General features: G+C 29.3%; 1 protein-coding gene across 1 annotated transcript; it reads right to left on the reverse strand.

The window, feature by feature from the left end:
- Nucleotides 1-313: 313 nt before the first annotated feature.
- Nucleotides 314-919, reverse strand: LOC136997913 (uncharacterized). The gene has a single exon (XM_067349313.1). It carries the CDS (start codon nucleotides 917-919, stop codon nucleotides 314-316), a length of 606 nt encoding a protein of 201 aa, XP_067205414.1.
- Nucleotides 920-22,766: the final 21,847 nt, after the last annotated feature.

Consider the following 22,766-nt stretch of genomic DNA (forward strand, 5'->3'; position numbering starts at 1 on the left):
CACCAGCTCTCGTAAATTCTGTCAGGATAAGGTTTATATAGCGCTGAAACGTTGCCGGCGCTGTTCGAAGCCCGAAAGGCATTCTCAACCATTCGTATTAGCCTAATGGAGTCACAAACGATGTGTACCTAATAGATTCTTCCGCGACTCGAATGTGGTGAAAACCGTCTTTCAAATCAAGTGATGTAAAGTACTTCTTATTCCCCACGTTCGCTAATTGATCTTCGATGATAGGCATAGAATAGTTATCTCTGGCGGTCACTTTATTTAGGACTCAAAAATCTATGCACATGCGTAATTTCACGTTTTTCTTTTAAGTCAACACTATAGGCGATGCGAATTCGGAGTCGCTATTCCGTATGTAACCTTTTTCTAATAGCTCGTCTAGGATCACTCGGAGTTTTTGCTGTTTATCATAAAAAAGTTTGCGCGAAGTGCAATAAAACGGTTCTGGATTTGCTAGTTGCAACTTTAGTTCTGCTTTTATCTTAGGCTCCGATGGTCTCGGAAAATCTACGTATAATTCCTGAAAAATTCGTTTTAATTCAACTTTCGCGTCAAAAGGTATTGCTGAATTTATCTGTAGCTCATTGATTAAATTGTTCTCGGTTTCGATTGTGTTAATATTCATAATTTCTTGTCGAGCGTCACCGTCAGTCCGTAGCGTCAACCGGAAACCGAACTTACGCAATATATCTCTGCCTAATAAAACCGGTGTCAACGTGGTGTCTTCTGATACTACATAAATTCTAAGATTCTCTCTTGAATTATCGCCTATCGCTATCGTCGCATAAATCTTACCTAAGAAATCTAATTGTACCTTCTTACATCCGCAGTAATCGCGATCGGACGCATCTAACGGGTGAAGCGCTTGTTTATCGATAAATCGCTCTTTAATAAGACTAATTGGACTACCCATATCGAGAAGCGTATCCAAATATAGTATTCGCCGCGAACAAGAGTCTTTTATCACATATGTTACAAGTTTTCTATGTTCGACACTTCTTCTACTGGGTCTTCGTACACGTTGGATATTTGTGACGTCTCTTCTGTTTTCTTCGTTTCCTTATTTCGACAGTTTTTCGCTACATGTCCCATCTTGCCGCAGCTGTAGCACGATTCTCGTTCTCTCCTAGGCTTCTGACAATCTCTCGAATGGTGTCCAGGTTGGTTACAATTGTAACACTTAATCAGCTTCTCATCATCTTCTCCTTTCACTTTTGTTTTCTGCTTAGCTTCAAATTTTGTCTTTACAGCTGATTTATCTACAGTCTGTTTCTCTCCGTGCGACGACTTTCTCTTAGTACGATTAGAAATGAATATTTTGCGGAAATCGTTCAACAAGTCTTTCACCGTGCTGAAGTTTTGCATTCTCGCCTGATTCCGCAACGTTAGATCAGGTACTCCGTCCACTAGATAGTCTAGCAAGTCGGCTTCGTCAATTGGCACTAAATTACCCAAGATGAATTTTTTGTGGTAATAATTGTTGAACGATTCGTTTGTCTGCCACGTCCGTGATTCAAACTTCCTAAGGCGATCCATTCTATTTGGTCGTTGATCGAACCCGTCCCTCATTGCCGAAAGTAGCGCGTCGAGCGTTATCTTCGTATACTCCGATCTTGAACGGAACCATCTATCCGCCTTTCCCTTAAGTTTGGAGTTATTAATTATTTTCATAATCGCGTCCACAGCGAAGAGTCTTTTGACCAGTCGGATTTGTTTCTCCCAGTCTTCAAACAGCGATTTACTCCGTCAAAATCGCCCAACAGATCCCCGATGCCTTTAACATCCGCGCGTAATTGTGGCAGCGCAACATGTGCCTCCGCCTGTTGTTAGGGATACCTTTGTAAATCGCCTGCGAGATTTCCGTTCTCAGATCGAATTGCTGGATTCTCCATATTCAATGTATTTGCCAATTCTAATTCCGGTCTTGCTATTACGGCCTGTTGTTGTGCCACGTCTCGTTCTTGTCTCACGACTTCAACCTCTTGACGCAGTTCGTTTTTGTTCAGTTCTCGTTGCAGCTGACCCTCATCTTGTCCATATTCTCCTTTCTGAACAAAATTATCTTTGTTCATCCAAGTTCCATCCGGATCCGCTTCCATCAATCTCTTTATTAATTCTGGTTTCAGTTCTACCGTTGGCAAATTTCGTTGTCTTAACATTTCCTTAAGTTGAGGCACTGTAAAACGACTCACTATCTCCATTGTGACTTCGTGATTATAAACCTAACGTAATTTATCGCGTTATACATAAAACATCGATCGCATTACACACACAAATATCGATCGCGTTACCATGCCTACAGTCTCAATTGTTGCAACAAAACAGTCATCTTGCCTTGTTGTAGGTTGCCAAGCGCTGGAAAAATTCACGAACAACGTCTTGTTGTCCTGTGTACCCAATATGGCGAACAATAAACGTCCTTAGCTCTTGATGCACGACGAAAACCTGTCTCTTCACTTCCTCGTCTCGTAACTTTATACTTTTATCTACAGGATCGACCAACCCACTTAATCATAAGATTGGTACACATAACTCGATGCTAACACAGCTCGTAAGGTATACATCGGTAAATCGTCACTTCAGTACGCACTGCCGTTAATCGTTTCTTTTGCTTACGTCCCGCACGTTTTATCTCCCGCGTATCCCACTTCTGATTTATTAGTAAAATATGGTTTAAAAATAGTGGTTGGTCGGCACAACACTTAGATAACTACAGGAGAAATAAGTATATTTAAATAATAATACAGCGTACAATTTAACGTCGCATCTCTCCTCGGGTCGGCCGTGGACTGACTTTTTTTTTCTTTTTTTTTTAACGCCGCCTACTATCAGCCTATCGTCTGTTAATATATAACTTAAAGTATGTTTTACACAACTCTGTGTAAAATATGTTACAACTTATCCTTTAAATAAATAAAGTTTTAGAAATATTACATATTTAATTATTTGTATCTTATATAATTACTGTATTAAAGAAATGCGCGTAATTTGCCGAATTTATTGATATTTCAATAAATACAATTGATATATCACAATGATTGCAGGCCATATTGGATCCGCCATTTTAGTTTAGACTCATGTGACAGTGCACAGATAAACAGAGTACTTGAAAGTGTTAATTGGAAGAGAAAAACGTCGAATGAATAATGGCTACACTTAAATAATTACCGTTTTTATTATTTTTTTTCGGTTTTCTAAAATTTTAAGTATGATCCAATTGAATTTGATAATTTTGCCACGCGCCATTGGAAAGCTTATATTTTTCTGTAAATTTTAAGATTTTTTCAAAAATTTTTAAATCAAATAGAAAATGGGCAGCATGGGTGTAAAGTTGAGAAAGAATGCCCCACATACATACAACTGCAAATAGTCCTACGTCAATTTGCAAATTTCCATTTTAAAGGAATGGATTGAAAAAGGTTTTGAACCGTAAAAATTTCGGATAAATCTTTAGAACGAAAAATCGCGAAAACGTTGGTCTTCATTTAAACTAAATTTCATGCAACATTTGAGATTTTTTTGAATATCAATATTATTAAATTTTTAAGTAGATACTTGTCTGCGTATTATTCTCAAAATTAACAAGAGATGATTTTAAATATGAGAACTAATAATTCTGAAATAAATCGCATCGCTATCGTAAAAAAGTTACAGAAACGCATTAAATCCTTCGCTGCGTCCCGTGCAAATTCTCATAGCGTTTAATTTTTCGACAAAAATTGCTACAATTTTACAACTTTTTACTAGTAAATTTTGAAAATTCTAATTACTGGTTTCTATCTAACAACCTATACATTTCAATGTGACTATTATGTTCATGAAAATTTTTATTTTGATTATTTTTCCAAAACTTGCTTTTACGAAGCTATGTGAAATTTTTTAAAATACAAATATTACATAATTTTTTTTACTTTATATCTATATTATAATGAAATAAGAAAAGCAGAATTCCGAATGTAGAGACCATCAATTCTAAAATGAATCGGATTGCATCGAAAAGAGCATATATTATTAACCGCGTTAAATTATTGTTGCACTTAATGCATCTCGTGCAAATTCCCATTGCATATAATTATATTGACAAATATTTTTTTATGGAATATTCAAGAAACAGTCGTCAAAGAGCAAATTTCGAAAACCGTTGTCGTTTGTCAAAAAATGTAACCTGTAAACACAAGCTAATAACACAAACTTGAGATAGCCATGATCACGGCAAGCTCCGTGTACGGGATTATCATATTGCAGCACATTACAGTTTGCTCCGTAAAAATTATATCGCTAAAAATGAATCTTTATCATTATTAAAAGAGGAGAGCATACTTTTCTTCCCGATAAAAAATCTCTGTGCAATGGCAAAGTGCTATTTGACTGTTACTCTGCAGAGATGGCACGATTACAAAATTAGATTTTCATTACATTTACGAAACAAGTTATTAAATCAGATAGCGTTTAATTAAATTAAAAAATTCTGGCCCGTATTTCTTATACAGGACAATTATTAAATATTTCGCAAAAATTGAGTTTTTGAAAAATTTAACTTTTGTGTTACTCCAGAGCAAAATGTTATTAATAAAGTATAAAGGAAAAAATAACATATATGATTTTTACATTGCGAAACATTTCGTATAGCAAGGCACTTATAATAATTTATAACGTAAGCATGACATTCAAAATTTAAACACGAATACACGAAGAAGAATGTTTTTTTAAATTAAATTGTATGCAAATTAAGATTTTACTTTCTTTTTGCATTACTTAAATTTATATGTGGGCTAAAATTTTTCCCATATTAAAAAGTTTTTTTATTCTATAAGAGCATACCAAATATTTGTAAAGAATAATTAAATAAAGCGTCATTCTTTTATATGTATATTTTGAAGCATATATATTTTAGTATAACAATTATTATCACATGCTATATTAACATCCACACTCAGTCTCTAATTATAATTATACAATTAATTCTACTGCATTATTATAAATTGAAAAATGTATTACTTTCATATACAAAATTATGTAAGGACCGCAAACTGAACATCATGCAAGCATTAATAGTATTAAGTGAGTAATGCAAAAAATATAACATAAGCGTAATATTAAAATAATAAAATAACGCAATCTTATGGATACTTCTAGTACTATAAAGAATTAATAAATTCTTTATACATTTGCTTACATTATACCCTCAATGTGTTTAAATTTAAGTTTTATGACGTATCATGATTGTAATTTATATTTTTTAGTTAATAATTATTATAAATTTTAAATACAATTAATTTAAAATATGTTCAAACCATTTTAATTTATAGAAATATATTTTTAATTAACAATTTAAAAGTGCGTCGTTATAATATATGATTTTTGCAAATTTTTGATAGTTACAAACATTTGAAAAATCTTTCATGATTACAGAATGGAATTGATAAACGTTACTTTCTAGATTTTCTAAAAACAAAGAAATAAAAAGTAACTAAATAAAATACCGAACGATACAATAAGTTTTTGTCTTGAATTATTTTAAAATGTATAAAGAAAATGTTTTACATCTGTTACAGCGTGCATTTTGTTAACAATAAATTATTTTTTTTTATACTGACAGCACAATTTTATAGACTAAATACAACTAGAAAATTTAAATTTACATATTTTACTAATAATTATTGTTATATATTAGTATTACCGTTTGGAAATATTTAATATAATATAATAATAACTAAAAAGTCATAATGAATTTAAATTACCTAAAGTATAAAAAATGTCCAAGATAAATGTACGGTCAAGCTAAACGTTGAAATATAAGAAATCAAAATTGAAGTAAAATATAGTGACTGTTGAACAGCTTATTATCGGTAAGACAAATTTTATCTCTACCGAAGAGTCGATTGTTTATGCATAAAGATGTTTTACTTTATAAAATTATAAATATTGTTTATAAATTTTAAGTAGACTACACATAAGCAAAATATATTAAATACATTGAACATGTCAAATGTACTCAATAAATTTTGAAAATATAACTTTGTATATCTTACAAAAAGTAAATTTAGAAGCATATTTATAATTTTATGAACATAAAATGAATAATTACATGTCAGAGATATATTATTTTTTTAGCATATCATAAATTGCTTCAATCACCAAAGTCGAGATTGCCTTTTGTGCTGGTTGTCGCGCTACATGATTGCCGATAGCATCATTCATCATTGGATAAACCTATATGAACATTTACAAATACTTGCTCATAAAATAAATTGTTTGGCAATTGTTTGGTTTTGTTCTGCTAAAACGCGACTAAAAAAAAAAAAAAATTATTAAACTTACTGTCACCTTTTTCCTTCAGTTTAGTTGGCATCTTGACGGTCCAGCTGTGTCATACGTTCTTTGCGTACTTGTCAACTTCTGCCTATGTGTGTCTTCAAAGTGGTGTGAATGATGATTACAATGCGACTTAACGTTAAGTGATATTTCGGCGTTACAAAGATAACATCGCACCTCAAAGTCACCACTCGGATTACAATATTTCCACACCCAACCCAAGTCGTAATGGTAATAATCATGTGTGTTCATAAAATGGTAATATTGCAAGTGAATTATTAAAAGTTCAGAATGATACGGTAAAACTTGATTGCAAATAGTACATATTGATGTAAATAGGGCATAATACTTAAAGTACATCCATGGCCAACCTTCGCCGCATTTTCTTTCGTATAAAGCAACATCAGCATGTCTTTCCTTTATATGTTGACTAAAGTTTGCAGTGTCAATATAACAATCTTGAAATTCGCAAGATTTGCATTTTGCTTGAAAATACATTAATATTTCGTAATTTTGCAGCAGTTTATTTTTATCTGTCACATTCGTTGGCAAAGATATTGCGTCCGTTTGCATATCTTTTAAGTATTTCAAATGTATGTTACTTGATAAATGATTAGTTGTTCCACTTGAAATAGAAAAAGTTCTAATTCCGCCACAATTTAATATTTTACACTGCACCGTAAAATCATCAATTTGTGTGTAATATTCTTGTTTATTTGTAGCCATTTCATACTCTGCCACTTCTCTCGTAGAATGTTCGCGTAAGTGATCGTGATAATTTTGAAACTGAATATGTGTATTACAAACAAGACAATTTAGATTTTTGTTAAAATACATTTCCGGCATTTCTGTTCGTTTTTTGATTGCTAGGGATATGAAATATTTGTTATGCTCCTTACGGAAATGCTTATCGATGGCTGAAAATATGACGTAAGTATAACTTGATTTGCAAATCTTGCACCTTGCTCGAAAATTTTGTCCCGAAATTTTTTCAAAATGATCCCACAGGTTGTCTTTAGATATTCTCACTCGTGACATTATGTCTGTTTCAACTGACTGGACGCAGATAACTGAACACGAAATACAGGAGCCTTTGTAACGAAAAGTGTTCTATAGAAGAAAACAAGGCAGGAAAGAAGTTATAGTTTCTTATTTGAATGTAAATATTGATACATCGGTCAAGCCTATTTAGCAGATATCAAGAGACGCGGTAGCATCTCGCGTCCAGTTTGCATAGCAATGACACAACTTTGTGCAAGACACGTTACAACTTATTTTTTAAAAAGATAATGTTTTAAGAAATATTATACATTTAATTGTTTGTATTTTAAATAATTACTGTATCAAAAAAATATTTGTAATACCGAATTTATTAATAATTGCAATTTTTGTTTAATAATTACAGACATATAAAAGTCCACATTTATTTTCATATCACGTAAAATATATTGTCCGAATATATTTTGCATTATGTTTATATATACTTGGTTTGTAATTTGATTTCTTAATAATTTTACAAATATTTCGTTAAATCTTTATTGCAAAAGATATTATGAATTCATTGTTACATATTTTACGTTTTCTTTTATTTTGTTGTTTTATGATAAGGAGCAAAAATATAAAACAAGATGTATAAAAAAATAATTTTAAATAATCATTTTGAGGAATATAAATTAAATAGATACTGTACATTGAGCACGAGCAAAGAAAAGCGCATAAATACAGCAGAGTAACTGATCAATTTTTATTAATTAATCCACAATTTTGTACAAGATGTCTCATGGAAAGCAGCTGAAATTAATTAGCGGCCATTTTTAAACACACATGGGAAGCAAAGAAAGTATAATATTTTAGCAGAGGATATCTTGCAATTATTGCATTATTTGCATATAAAGTAAAAACAATATTTTTATCATTAAATAAACGTTTATTAAAAAATGTCGAATATCGATAATTTTAATAGTATATTTTCGAAATGCGTACCGTCAGAAGTACAACAAAAATTAAGTCGAAACTATAACTCTAACTTTAATTTTTGTTACACAAAGTTTTTCATAATTTCTAAAAGTGACTTACTTTTTTGTTATAATTCTGACGGTGCACAGTTCAAAAATATAAACCATTAAAATCAGCAAAATTTATCATTTTCTTATATATGTTCATTAAAAAATAAAAATATTTTTGATTGTCAAATAATATATTAGAAGAGAAATATGAGCCGTTGCAAGATGTTAGTGCAAAATTTTTAATTTTTCTTAAAGACATTAATTAATTTGTCTACTTGAGATAGTTAAATTGTGCACGGATCTCAGATCGAAATACTTAAAGTGTACGAAACATTAAGTACATAATTCTCACATATGGAGAATCATAATGTGCTAATAAGAATTATTGGAAAAAAAGGAAGAGGGAGAAAAAATATCAGGGCTCGAGTGGCTAAGCCGGGAATTGAACTTGGGCCTTTCGCTTGTCGGGCGAAAGCACTTAGAACAATTCAAAACTGTTTATTAAAATTCGATATTTCTTTGTCGTACAAAGACATCTTAGAAGAAAATCAAATTACAAAGGTAAAAGTAGAAATCTAAATCTTAAAACAATTTCAACAGAATTGTAAATTTTTTTCATAAACTTACTATTAACAATTCAATGGTATATAATTTTTCTGTAGAAATTCGATAATTTTTTAATCTACGTTCAGAGTACATAAGCAATATTCTTTCTTTAGTGAGAAACTTCCAAGTATTTATAGTTCATTATCTGTCCCTTTCTATAGCCAGAGCTGGGCAAAATACATCTTTAAGTATTTAAAATACAAAATATAAAATACCATCAATCTTCTACCAAATACAAAATATAAATTACTATCAATCTTCTAGCAAAATATTAAGATTCACAGTATTTTGTATTTTGTTTTTTAAATACTTTTTGCCCAGCCCTGTCTGTAGGTAGCGCACATAAACACATTACTGAAAACCAGAAATTTTATAAATTTGATAAATTTTTGTTGAATAAATACAATATGTATAATATATGAGCTTTTGATTGAAAAAAATGTATTGAGATAAACGATTCCAAAATGACTAAACATCACTCAATGTACAGCTATATTTTCACAAAACAATAATTATTTAATATTGATACGTATAAAGTTGACAAACTGTTGCATATGTGCTTACCTAATATTTTTTGTATATTTCCAATTAAGTACTGCCGCTTCACAATTTTGATTCTATTTCTGTAAACTAAACTTTAACTTTTATTTTATGACCTATAAAAAAAAATAATTAAAAAATATTATTTTAATAAAAGAAATTAAATCTTTAATAATATGATTAATTCTAATATTCCGCCAATAGAACATTCGCCAAAACCTACTTTTTTTTACTATAGGTATATTTTACAAATATTATGTATAACCATACTTAAATTTTATATTATCCTTAAATTTTATATTATTTATTTATTTTATACTATTTTTGTTTTATTCAAACGTTTTCTTCATGATCACTCTATTTTATTTGACAATAAATTCTCGAAAAATTTAGAAGAGTTGTTCATTATTGGAAAAATATTGTGCACAATTTTATAAATAACGTGCAACAAATAAAGTAATGTAAGTTTGTAATTATGCAAAAATGATTTTATAGACGTTCGTTATTACTTATGTACCGTAACATCTTACTTGCGTAAAGAAAGAATTTTTTTACAATGCACGATCTCTCGCTGATGTCTACTCGAACGCAAACTATTCTTCCCGATTGAAGATCTCCGTGCAATAGCGAAGTATTATTTTAATGTTACTCTGCAGAGATGGCACGATTAAAATATCAGATAATTATTTTCTTTAAGTAATTTATTAAATCAAGTAGCGTTTGAGTAAATTGAAAATATGATCCCGTATTTCTTACACAGCACAGTGATTAAATATGTTTTGCAAATATCGAGTTTTTAGAAAATCATCCTATTATGATACTTTGGAACAAAATTATTAGTTACTAATCGAATAGAAGAAAGAATAACGTATATAATTTGTGAAATATTTTATTTATCCAAAAAAGTATAATAAGTTTAAAATGTTGTTTATTACTACACGAAAAAACATACGTTTTCTTTAATTAAATTGCATGCATATGTATGTTTTACTTTTTTTTAATGTTACTCAAATTTATAAGTCAGTCAAAATTTTTTCGGTTTAAAAATGTTTTTTCTTTATTCTCCAGGAATGTACCAAAGATGCATTTGTATGGAGTAATTAAATAAAAAGACTATACTTTATAAATATATTTTGATGCGTATGTATTTTAAGTATAATGATTATAAGTATATACCATTTATTAACATCCATCTCAATTTTAAATTATATTTAATTATACTAAATTATTACATACAACATAAAAATGTGTTACTGACATATTTAAAATTATATTCGGCAAACAGAATATGATATAAAGATTAATACCATTAAGTAAGTAATACAAAAATTTCTTCATAATCATAATATTAAAATAATAAAATGACACAATTTTTTTGATGTTTGTAATAGTAATTTTCAGAATTGATACGGAACTTATACATTTGCTTACACTATACTCTCAATGTGTTTAATTTTTAGTTTTATGAAATATCATAATTGCAATTTATATTTTTAATTATTAATAATTATAAATTTTTTAAAAATTAACTTAAAATTTGTTCAAACCATTTTAATTTATTAAAAAGTATGTTGAATTAACCATTTAAAAAATGCGTCCATATAATATATGATTTTTGCAGATTTTTGATAGTTACAAACATTCGAGAAATCTTGTATGATTACAGAAACTAACTGATAAACGTTACTCTTTCTAGATCTTCTAGAAAACAAACGAAAAATTACTAAATAAAATATCAAACGATACAATAAGCTTTCGTCTTGTATTTCGTCTAATATTGTCAAATCGTATAAAGAAATCGTCTTACATCTGTTACAGCGTACATTGTGTTAACAATAAATTTATTCTTTCTTATACTCACAGCACAATCAATTCTATAGATTAAATACACCTAGAAAATTTTAATTGACATATTTTACTAATAATAATTATTATATATTAGTATTACACTTTGAAAATCATTAAAAATGTAATAATAACTAAAGAGTCATAATGAATCCAAATTACCTAAAGTACAATAAATGTCCAAGATACACGTACAACCAAGCAAAAAGTAAAAATATAAGAAATAAAGATTCAAGTAAAATTTTGTGACTGTGTTGAACAACTTATTGTCGGTAAGACAAACTTTGTCTCTACCAAAGGGTAGATTGTTAATTATAAAATTATTTTAATTTAAAAAATTATAAGTATTGTTTATAAATTTCAAGTAAACAACAAAATATATTAAATACATTTAACGTATTAAATGTACTTAATAAATTTCGAAAATATAACTTTGTATATTTTACAAAAAGTAAATTTATAAGCATATTTATAATTATATAAACATAAAACGAATAATTACATGTCAGAGATAATATTGTCTCTGCATATCATAAATTGTATCAATCACCAAAGTCGAGATTATATTTTTATGTCGCGCTGGTTGTCGTGCTATTTAAAAGTCGTTATTCCCATGATCAACTTTTGGATAAATCTAGAAAATAATTTATAATATTTGCATGAGAAACCAATTCTGTAGCAATTATTAATTTTGTTCTGCAAAAATGCAACTCGAACAATGTTAAGATTAATTATATGTATGTATAATTGTATTGGCAATAATTTCATTAAAACTTATTGTTACCTTTTCTTTAGTTTTGTTGGCTTCCTAATGGTCCAGCTGTGTCATACGTTTTTCGCGTACTTGTCAGCTTTTGCCGATGTGTTTTTTCAAAATGTTGAATATGATGATTAAAATGCGATTTAACATTGAGAGGTATATCAGTGAAACAAAAACTACATTGCACCTGAAAATCCCCACTCTTCTTACAATATTTCCACACCCAATCATAGTTGTTCGAATAATTAGCGAGTGTGTCGGGAGGATGACAATAATCTAAGTGAAGTTTCAAATACTGCAATTGAGACGGTGAAAAGACATTTGGACAGAAAAGACACTGTGAAGTGTATTTGGCATGATACTTAAAATACATCCACGGCAATCCTCCACCGTTTCCAACTTCGTATGAAGAAACTTCTCCATGTTTTTCCCTTATATGTAGACTAAAGTTTGTAATGTCAATATAACAATCTTGAAATTCGCAAGATTTGCATTTTGCTTGAAAATACCTTAATATTTCATAATTTTGCAGCAGTTCACTTTTATCTGTGACACTTGTTGTCAAAGATATTGCATCCGTTTGTATATCTTTCAATTCTCTCAAATGTGTGAGACTTAATAAATGAGTAGTTAGTCCATGTGAAAGCGAAACAGTTATAAGTCTGCCACAATTCACTATTTTACAAATTAACGTAAAATCACCAGTTTGTGTGTAATATTCTCGAATATTTGTGATCATTTCATACTCTGCCACTTCTCTCGAAGAATGTCGGCGTAAGTGAGCGTGATAATTTTGAGACAAAAAACTTTTATTACAAAAAAGACATTTCCCATATTTGTCAAAATACATTTCCGGCATTTCATTTTGTTTTTTGATTGCTAGGGATATGAAATATTCGTTATGCTCTTTTTGGAAATGATTATCAATTTTTGAAAATAAGACGTAAAAAAGACTTGATTTGCAAGTCTTGCACCTTGCCCGAAAATTCTGTCCCGAAATTTTTTCAAAATGATCCCACAAGTTGTCTCTAGTTATTTTCACTTTTGACATTATGTCTGTTTCAACTGACTAGACGCAAATAACTGAATACGAAATACAGGAGTCTTTGTAACGAAAAGTGTTCTATAGAAGAAAACAAGGCAGGAAAGAAGTTATAGTTTCTTATTTGAATGTAAATATTGATACATCGGTCAAGCCTATTTAGCAGATATCAAGAGACGCGGTAGCATCTCGCGTCCAATTTGCATAGCAATGACACAACTCTGTGTAAGACATGTTACAACTTATTCTTTAAACAGATAATGTTTTAAGAAATATTATACATTAGATTATTTGTATCTTAAATAATTACTATATCAAAATAATACTTGTAATACCGAATTTATTGAAAAATTCAATTTTTGTTCAATAATTACAGACATATAAAAGTCCGCATTTATTTTCATATCACGTAAAATATATTGTCCGAATATATTTTGCAGTATGTTTATATATTCTTGGTTTGTAATTTGATTTTTTAATAATTTTACAAATATTTCGTTTAAAGTATATTGCAAAAAATATTACAAATTTATTGTTACATATTTTACGTTGTCTTTTATTTCGCTGTTTTATGATAAGGAGCAAGAATATAAAACAAGATGTATAAAAGATTAATTTTAAATAATTATTTCGAAGAATTTAAATTAAATAGACACTGTACATTGAACACGAACAAAAAAAAGCGCATAAATAGCAGCATTGTAACTGATCAATTTTTATTAATTAATCCACAATTTTGTACAAAATGTTCCATGGGAAGCAGATGAAATTAATTAGCGACCATTTTTAAATACACATGGGAAGCAAAGAAAATAAAATACCTTAGCAGAGGACACTTTGTAGTTATTGCATTATTTGCATATAAAGTAAAAACAATATTTTTACTATTAAATAAAAAATTTATTTAAAAATGTATATTAAAAAATGTCAAATATTCATAATTTTAATGGTATATTTTTAAAGTGCGTATCGTCAAAAGTGTAATAAAAATAAAGTCGAAACTATAACTTTAACTTTAATTTTTATTACATATAGTTTTTCATAGTTTCCAAAAGTGATTTATTTTATTGTTATAATTCTAACGGTGCACAGTTCAAAAATATAAACCATAAAAATTAGCAAAATTTGGCAATTTTTATACATATACGTTTATTGATAAATAAAAACATTTTTGACTGTTTTTAATTTAATACATAAAAAACTACAAAATGTTCTATGTTACAAAACATCTTATGTTACAGGATATTTTATCTTTCTTGCTTCCTATATGTGTTTAAAAATGACAGCTAATTAGTTTCCACAAAGTCTCATTAAACACTCTGTACTATCATTTCTGTATTGCACTTGCAAATGATGTTTAAAAACACAAATGTATGAAATTGTAATTCAATTTCTTCTCAAGAAATAATTTTTATAAGGAATTTAGGTAAGTTTATATCTATATTTTAAAGACTGAATTTGCGAACTGAAGATTAAATTTAGATTAATCAAATAATTTGAATTATAACGTATTTTGTTCTGAAAAATTGAATTCTTAAATTATTCAAATTTTATGTTTTTATCTTTGTATTTTTTCCGAAAAAAACAAGATATGATTTTAAGTACGAGAACGATTAGTTCTGAAATAAATTGCATAGATATAGTGTTCGAGGTCGTGTAGTAAATTGTAATTAGCACAATTTTAATATCGAATTTGCTTTATTTCTTAGACAGTGTACAAGAGACGCGTGTAATTTCCAGTACAACCTACAGTCTTGTGCGCAGCGAAGCGGGCGGGGTTATAAAAAACAATAGAAAAATGACAAGCATAAACAAATAAAGAGAAACGTGTGCATAAAAACATGCCTAAAAAAGCGAGAACTTTGAACGAAACGTATATTTTGACATATAGTAAAGAAGGTACAGCACCACATTGAATCACTTGATGCGTCTCGTATAAATTTTCATCACGTTTAACTTTCCGACAAATATTTTTACAATTTTGCAACTCTCTGTTCTTTTAATTAGAAATTTTAATTAGAAAATGAAAATTATTGATTTTTTCGACATTAACATTTTTATGTGACATCCATGTTCAAGAAAACTTTTATTTTGACTATTTTCCAAAAATCACTTTTACGATGGTTTGTGCAATTTTTAAAAATACAAATATTACATAATTGTTTTGCCTTTTTATTTATATTATGACAAAATAAGAAAACAACAATTCCGATTGTAAAAACCATCAATTCTAAAATAAATCGCATCGCATCGAAAAGATCGAATAGAATTAACCGCGTTAAATTATTGTTGTATTTGATGCATCTCGTGCAAATTCTCAATGCATATAATTATATCGACATATATTTCTACATGCAATATTTGAGAAACAGTCGTTGTTAGCAATTATTAGTTAGTCTTTCGATTTTCATATGCGAGCTACCATATATTACTGCGCAGCCTTTTCGCCCCCCTCACCGACAGCTCTTCGGGAGGACTCAGTCTCGATTCAGACGCAACATAGCCGGCACGGCAAGACTGACAGCTAATAAATAGTGTTCAATTTCAACAAAATTATCTGTTTTATTCAATCACAACCAATTTCGTAACAATCCTGAGGCTCGTAAGAGCAGTGGTAACACAATACTCAACTGCAGAGGGAACGTATTTCTCGATCACGGCACTGTAGAGAAAAGTTCCGGTAACTACGTCATAGGCACGTGCCTGGACGCAACAATCGTCAAAGAGCAAATCTCGAAAACCGCTGTTGTTCGTCAAAAAATGCAATCTGTAGATACAAGCTAATAAAATTAGCTTGAGATAGCTTTGATCACGGCAAGCTCTGTGTACGCAATTATTGTATTGCAGCCCATCATAGTTCACTCCGTGAAAATTATGTCGTCGAAAATGGATCTTTATCGACGAAAAATTTGTTTTAAGAGAGAGTTTGACAAGTGTCCGTTTTTGCAAATGTAAAATTTTGCGATCGAATGGCCCACATTGCTCTTTTTACTTTGCTCTTGCAGTTACAACACTGGTACAGCGGTCATCGACGTACTGATTCACTTCAGCGACGTACTGATCGAATGTTTTGCGCCTAGACTTCAGCGACACTCGTTCCATGCATTTCACAAAGTGTTCATTGTCATGCATGTTGAATATTTTTAGTTACCTTGCTATCCGATCGTCTGTGCGCTGCTCGGAAGAAGCTTACTCTATGCATTGTGCGACTATGCCATTGCATAATTGCAATTAGTTGTTACGAATTTTGCACAAAACTTTTAGTTCTTTCTTCTGCGCGTGAGTTTATTGCGTGGCTATTCGTCGTTAGTTTGCTGCCAAATTCATATAATTCATAGGGCATGAATTACGCTGTTATAATAGTAACAATTGAACCTAATAATGTAAATGGAACTTTTTTTGCAGTAAATGTGCAGTAGTTTATGGCCTCCAACAAAAATCTGTTTTAACCTGTGCTTCGAGTATGTGCGTTTAATAATTAGATTTATCCATCATACTTTTGATTTGCGCAGAACCTGCACATAAACATTTTAGTTCTTTCAGTCAAATGCTATACTGGCAACATTTTACGTAAATCTACAATAAATTTCAGTACGATTTCAGCGACAATCTGCACTGTAAAAACTGCTGTTTAAAACTGCAATAATTATAGTGGACAACATTAAAATCAACAGTTGCAAACGTAAACTTTACGCAAGTAAATTTACAATTTAAACATAAATATAATTTCTTATTCTAAAATTTTAGGTTCACACACACACACACACACAATATTATGTTTCAAATTATTAAATATACAATCTATTTTAATCTATTAAATACAAAATGTACAATGATAATTATATCAATATATCATTGCATTAGTATTTCTGCAAAAATATATATAAAAGGTAAATCAAATGTGTGAAAAATACAAATCAAAGAAACGTAATATAATGCGCAACTTGTTCCAAGCTTGACTGTAAAGAAACAATTATTTAACTTCCCAATAAATTATATAAAATTAGAGATGCTATCGGATTTCTTTACAAGTATATATATATTTACGTCTCATCATATTCCACCATTTTTTCTCGGGTTGTTTCAACATTAAACTCTTTTGTCGAACTTTGGAGGTGAAATATATAAGAATAATATATGATAAGATACGACTATATACATTAATACATCTTGTGTGCAATAATGTTCTGCAGTAATGCAATGCCTTGTATTATAGCAAAATCTAACAATAAATTTAAATATTTTTAAAATTTATATCACAGCAGCATGCAAAATATCTCTAAAATGCACTTAACAATATATGTAAACAACCGTAAAAGTTTTGTATTTAATTCCCATAAGTCAAATTTTCTCGTAGAGGAGTTTCTTTGCACTAGAAAGCGAGGTGGAAATATCAAAGATTTAAACCTTAAAAAATTTACAATTTCATACACTTCAATGCAATAGTCAAAATTTTTTATGCAAATTTGCTCTGATATTGAACTTAAAATTTGATCTTTAAAACTGTTTAATAAAATTTGATATCTCTTTGCTGAGCAATGACATTTTCGAGGAAAATCAAAAACAGAGGTGAAAGTAAAAGCCTATAAAAACAATTTCATCAGAATAGTTGTACAATCTTTTCATAAACGTACCATTAACATTTTAAAGGTATATAATTTTCCTAAAGAAGTTTGATAATTTTTAACCTACGTGTTCTGAGTACATAAACAATATTCTTTCTTTAGTGAGAAATTTCCAAGTACTTACAGGTTATTCATCTGTTTTTTTCTATAGCGCATATGAACAGAAATTCCTGAAATCTAGAAATTTTGTAAATTTGATAAATTTTGGTTAAATAAATATAATATAATATCTGAGCTTTTGATGAAAAGGAATGTATTGAGATAAATGATTTCAAAGTGGCTGAACATTATCCAATCATCAGTTATATTTTAACAAAACAATTATTATTTAATATTCATATATATAAAGTTGACAAAAACATATGTGCTTACCTAATAATTTGTTGTATGTTTTTAATTGAGTATTGTCGTCTCACAATTTTATCCTGTTATTTTATTTCTGTTAGCTAAACTTTAACTTTTATTTTGTGACCTATAAGAGAAATAATTAAAATATTGTTTTAATAAAAGAAATTAAATCTTCAATAATATGATTAATTTTAGAAATTGGTCAATTGAACAATTGCCCAAGCCTACCTTCTTATAGAATACATATATTCTACAAATATTATACGTAATCATACTTAAGTTTTTTATTCTTTATTTATTTTATACTATTCTAGTTTTATTAAAACACTTGTTTGATGTCCAATGCATTTTATTTGACAATCAATGCTCAAAAAATTTTGAAGAAATGCTCATCAATGGAAAATATTGTGTACCATTATACAAATAATAACGTGCAAGAAATAAAGCATGTAATTATACAAAAATGATTTTATAGCCTTTTGTTATTAATTATGTACCGTAACATTTTATTTGTGTTATGGTATAATTTTTTTACAATGCGCGATCTCTCGCTGATCTTTACTCGAACGAAGACTTTTCTTCCCGCTTAAAGATCACTGTGCAATGATTAAGTACTTTTTGAGTGTTACTCTGCAAAGATGGCACGATTAAAATATCACATGACCATTTTCTTTAGGTAATTTATTAAATCAGGTAGCATTTGAGCAAACTGAAAAATATGATCCCGTATTTCTTACACAGTACAGTGATTAAATATGTTTCGCAGATATCAAGTTTTTGAAAAATCAACTTTTGGTGGCGTACTAAAACAAAATGTTACTAATCGAATGGAAAAAAAAGTAACGCGTATATAGTTTGCAAAATATTTCATATATTCAGGAAAGTATAGTAATTTGAAAGGAGGATGTTAAATATAGGTCGATTTTGGCCCATGGTGTGGAACTAAAACTACACATGGTTTCTTATAGAATTTATACCGTAGAATCACATGAAAAAGATTGTTTTCTTCTAGACACCGGGAAAAGTACGAAAAAATTGAAAAAAGACCATGAAGAATGGAATTTTCCAAGCTGGTTGAAGCTTGGAACATTCCTGCAACGATTTTTAAAAAATAATTTGTCGCTCTTGTCCTTTTGCAGGGAGGAAGTTCTGAGGCCCTCACATGACATACAAAAAAGACCGATCCGATACATGCGTCGGAAGATATCCTTATACTCGAAAAATCACCTCCAAAATCACTTAAATGATTTTTGCCAAGCTAAGGGTGTCTTCCGACGCATGTATCGGATCGGTCTTTTTTGCATGTCGTGTGAGAGCCTCGGAACTTTCTCAGTGCAAAAGGAAAAAAACAACAAATTATTTTTTTTTAGGCGTGAATTTTTTAGGCACTCTGGGGTGGTTTTTTGAGTATAAAGGTGTCTTCCGACACATGTATCAAATCGGTCTTTTTTGTATGTCATGTGAGGGCCTCAGAACTTCCTCTCTGCAAAAGGACAAAAGCGACAAATCATTTTTTTAAAATCGCTGCAGGAATGTTCCTAGCTTCAACCAGCTCGATAAATTCCATTTTTATGGCCTTTTTTCAATTTTTCCGTACTTTCTCCGGTGTCTAGAAGAAAATAAACTTTACCACGTGATTCTACGGTATGAAATCTATAAGAAACCATTTGTAGTTTTAGTTCCACACCATAGGCCTAAATCGACCTATATTTAACATCCTCCTTTCTTTATCACTACACGAAAAAGAATACTTTTTCTATAATTAAATTGCATGCATATGTATGTTTTACTTTTTTTTAATGTTACTCAAATTATATGTGAGACAAAATTTTTTCCATTTAAAAATGTTTTTTTTTTTATTTTCCAGGAATGTACCAAATATGTATTAGTATAAAGTAATTAAATAAATCGACAATTTTTTGAATGTATATTTTGATGTGTATGTATTTTAAATACAATAATTATAAATACATACCATTTATTAACATCCATCGCAATCTTTAATTATACTAAATTATACTAAATCATTACATACAACATAAAAATGTGACTTCCATGTTCAAAATTATATTCAGCAAATAAAACATTATGTAAACATAAATACTAATAAATGGACAGTACAAAAATTTCTACTTGATCATAGTAATAAAATAATAAAATGACACAATTTCATAGAAGTTTGTAAAGTACTGACAGCATAATCAATTCTATAAGCTAAATACAACTAAAAAATTTAAATTGACACACTTCACCAATAATTATTATTATACAATAGTATTATAGTTAAAAAATCATTAATAATATAATAATAATTATGGAGTCATAATATGAAATAAAGTTACCTAAAGTAGCAAAAGTACCCAAAATACACGTATGACCAATCTATACGCAGAAATATAAGAAATCAAAATTAAAGTAAAATATGATGATTGTGTTGAACAACTTATTGTCGGTATGACAAATTTTGTCTCTACCGAAAGGTCTATTGTTAATTCATAAAATAAATAATTCATAAATTTTACTTTATAAAATTGTAAATATTGTTTATAAATTTCAAAGAGACTACATATGAGCAAAATATATCAAATACGTTGAAAATATGTACTTAATAAATTTCAAAATGTTACTTTGTACTTCTCATAATACGTAAATTTATAAACATAATTATAATTTTATAAACATAAAACAAATAATTACAAGTCAGAGATATTATTTCCTTTGCATATCATAGATTGTTTCAATCACCAAAGTCGAGATTGTCTTTTGTGTTGGTTGTCGTGGTAGTAGAATGACATTAGCATCAATCCCATGATTAACCTTTGGATACATCTATAAAAACATTTATAATATTTGCTTGAGAAATTAATTGTCTGGCAAATGTATGGTTTTGTTCTGCAAAAATGCAACTCGAACAATGTTAAGATTAATTATATGTATGTATAATTGCATTGGCAATAATTTCATTAAAGCTTATTGTTACCTTTTTCTTTAGTTTTGTTGACTTCCTAACGGTCCAGCTGTGTCATACGTTCTTCGCGTACTTGTCAGCTTTTGCCGATGTGTATTTTCAAAATGTTGTATATGATGATTAAAATGCAATTTAACATTGAGGGGTATATCAATGAAACAAAAACTACATTGCACCTGAAAATCCCCACTCTTCTTACAATATTTCCACACCCAATCATAGTTGTTCGGATAATTAGCGAGTGTGTCGGGAGGATGACAATAATCTAAGTGAAGTTTCAAATACTGCAATTGAGACGGTGAAAAGACATTTGGACAGAAAAGACACTGTGAAGTGTATTTGGCATGATACTTAAAATACATCCACGGCAATCCTCCACCGTTTCCAACTTCGTATGAAGAAACTTCTCCATGTTTTTCCTTTATATGTAGACTAAAGTTTGTAGTGTCAATATAACAATCTTGAAATTCGCAAGATTTGCATTTTGCTTGAAAATACCTTAATATTTCATAATTTTGCAGCAGTTCACTTTTATCTGTGACACTTGTTGTCAAAGATATTGCATCCGTTTGTATACCTTTCAATTTTCTCAAATGTGAGGGACTTAATAAATGAGTAGTTGGTCCATGTGAAAGAGGAACAGTTATAGATCTGCCACAATTCACTATTTTACAAATTAACGTAAAATCACCAGTTTGTGTGTAATATTCTCGATTATTTGTGATCATTTCATACTCTGCCACTTCTTTCGCAGAATGTCGGCGTAAGTGAGCGTGATAATTTTGAGACAAAAAACTTTTATTACAAAAAAGACATTTCCCATATTTGTTAAAATACATTTCCGGCATTTTATTTTGTTTTTTGATTGCTAGGGATATGAAATATTCGTTATGCTCTTTTTGGAAATGATTATCAATTTTTGAAAATAAGACGTAAAAAAGACTTGATTTGCAAGTCTTGCACCTTGCCCGAAAATTCTGTCCCGAAATTTTTTCAAAATGATTCCACAAGTTGTCTCTAGTTATTTTCACTTTTGACATTATGTCTGTTTCAACTGACTAGACGCAGATAACTGAATACGAAATACAGGAGCCTTTGTAACGAAAAGTGTTCTATAGAAGAAAACAAGGCAGGAAAGAAGTTATAGTTTCTTATTTGAATGTAAATATTGATACATCGGTCAAGCCTATCTAGCAGATATCAAGAGACGCGGTAGCATCTCGCGTCCAGTTTGCATAGCAATGACACAACTTTGTGCAAGACACGTTACAACTTATTTTTTAAAAAGATAATGTTTTAAGAAATATTATACATTTAATTGTTTGTATTTTAAATAATTATTGTATCAAAGAAATATTTGTAATACCGAATTTATTGATAAATGCAATTTTTATTCAATGATTGCAGACATATAAAAGTGCGCATTTATTTTTATACCACGTAAAATATATTGTCCGAATATATTTTGCAGTATGTTTATATATTCTTGGTTTGTAATTTGATTTCTTAATAATTTTGCAAATATTTTGTTAAATCTTTATTGCAAAAAATATTATCAATTTATTGTTACATATTTTACGTTTTCTTTTATTTTGTTGTTTTATGATAAGAAGCAAAAATATAAAACAATATGTAAAAAATAATAATTTTAAATAGTCATTTTGAGGAATATAAATTAAATAGATACTGTACATTGAGCACGAGC

The sequence above is a fragment of the Linepithema humile genome, chromosome 2 (assembly GCF_040581485.1).
Source record: "Linepithema humile isolate Giens D197 chromosome 2, Lhum_UNIL_v1.0, whole genome shotgun sequence".
In the NCBI taxonomy this organism is placed as follows: Eukaryota; Metazoa; Arthropoda; class Insecta; order Hymenoptera; family Formicidae; genus Linepithema; species Linepithema humile.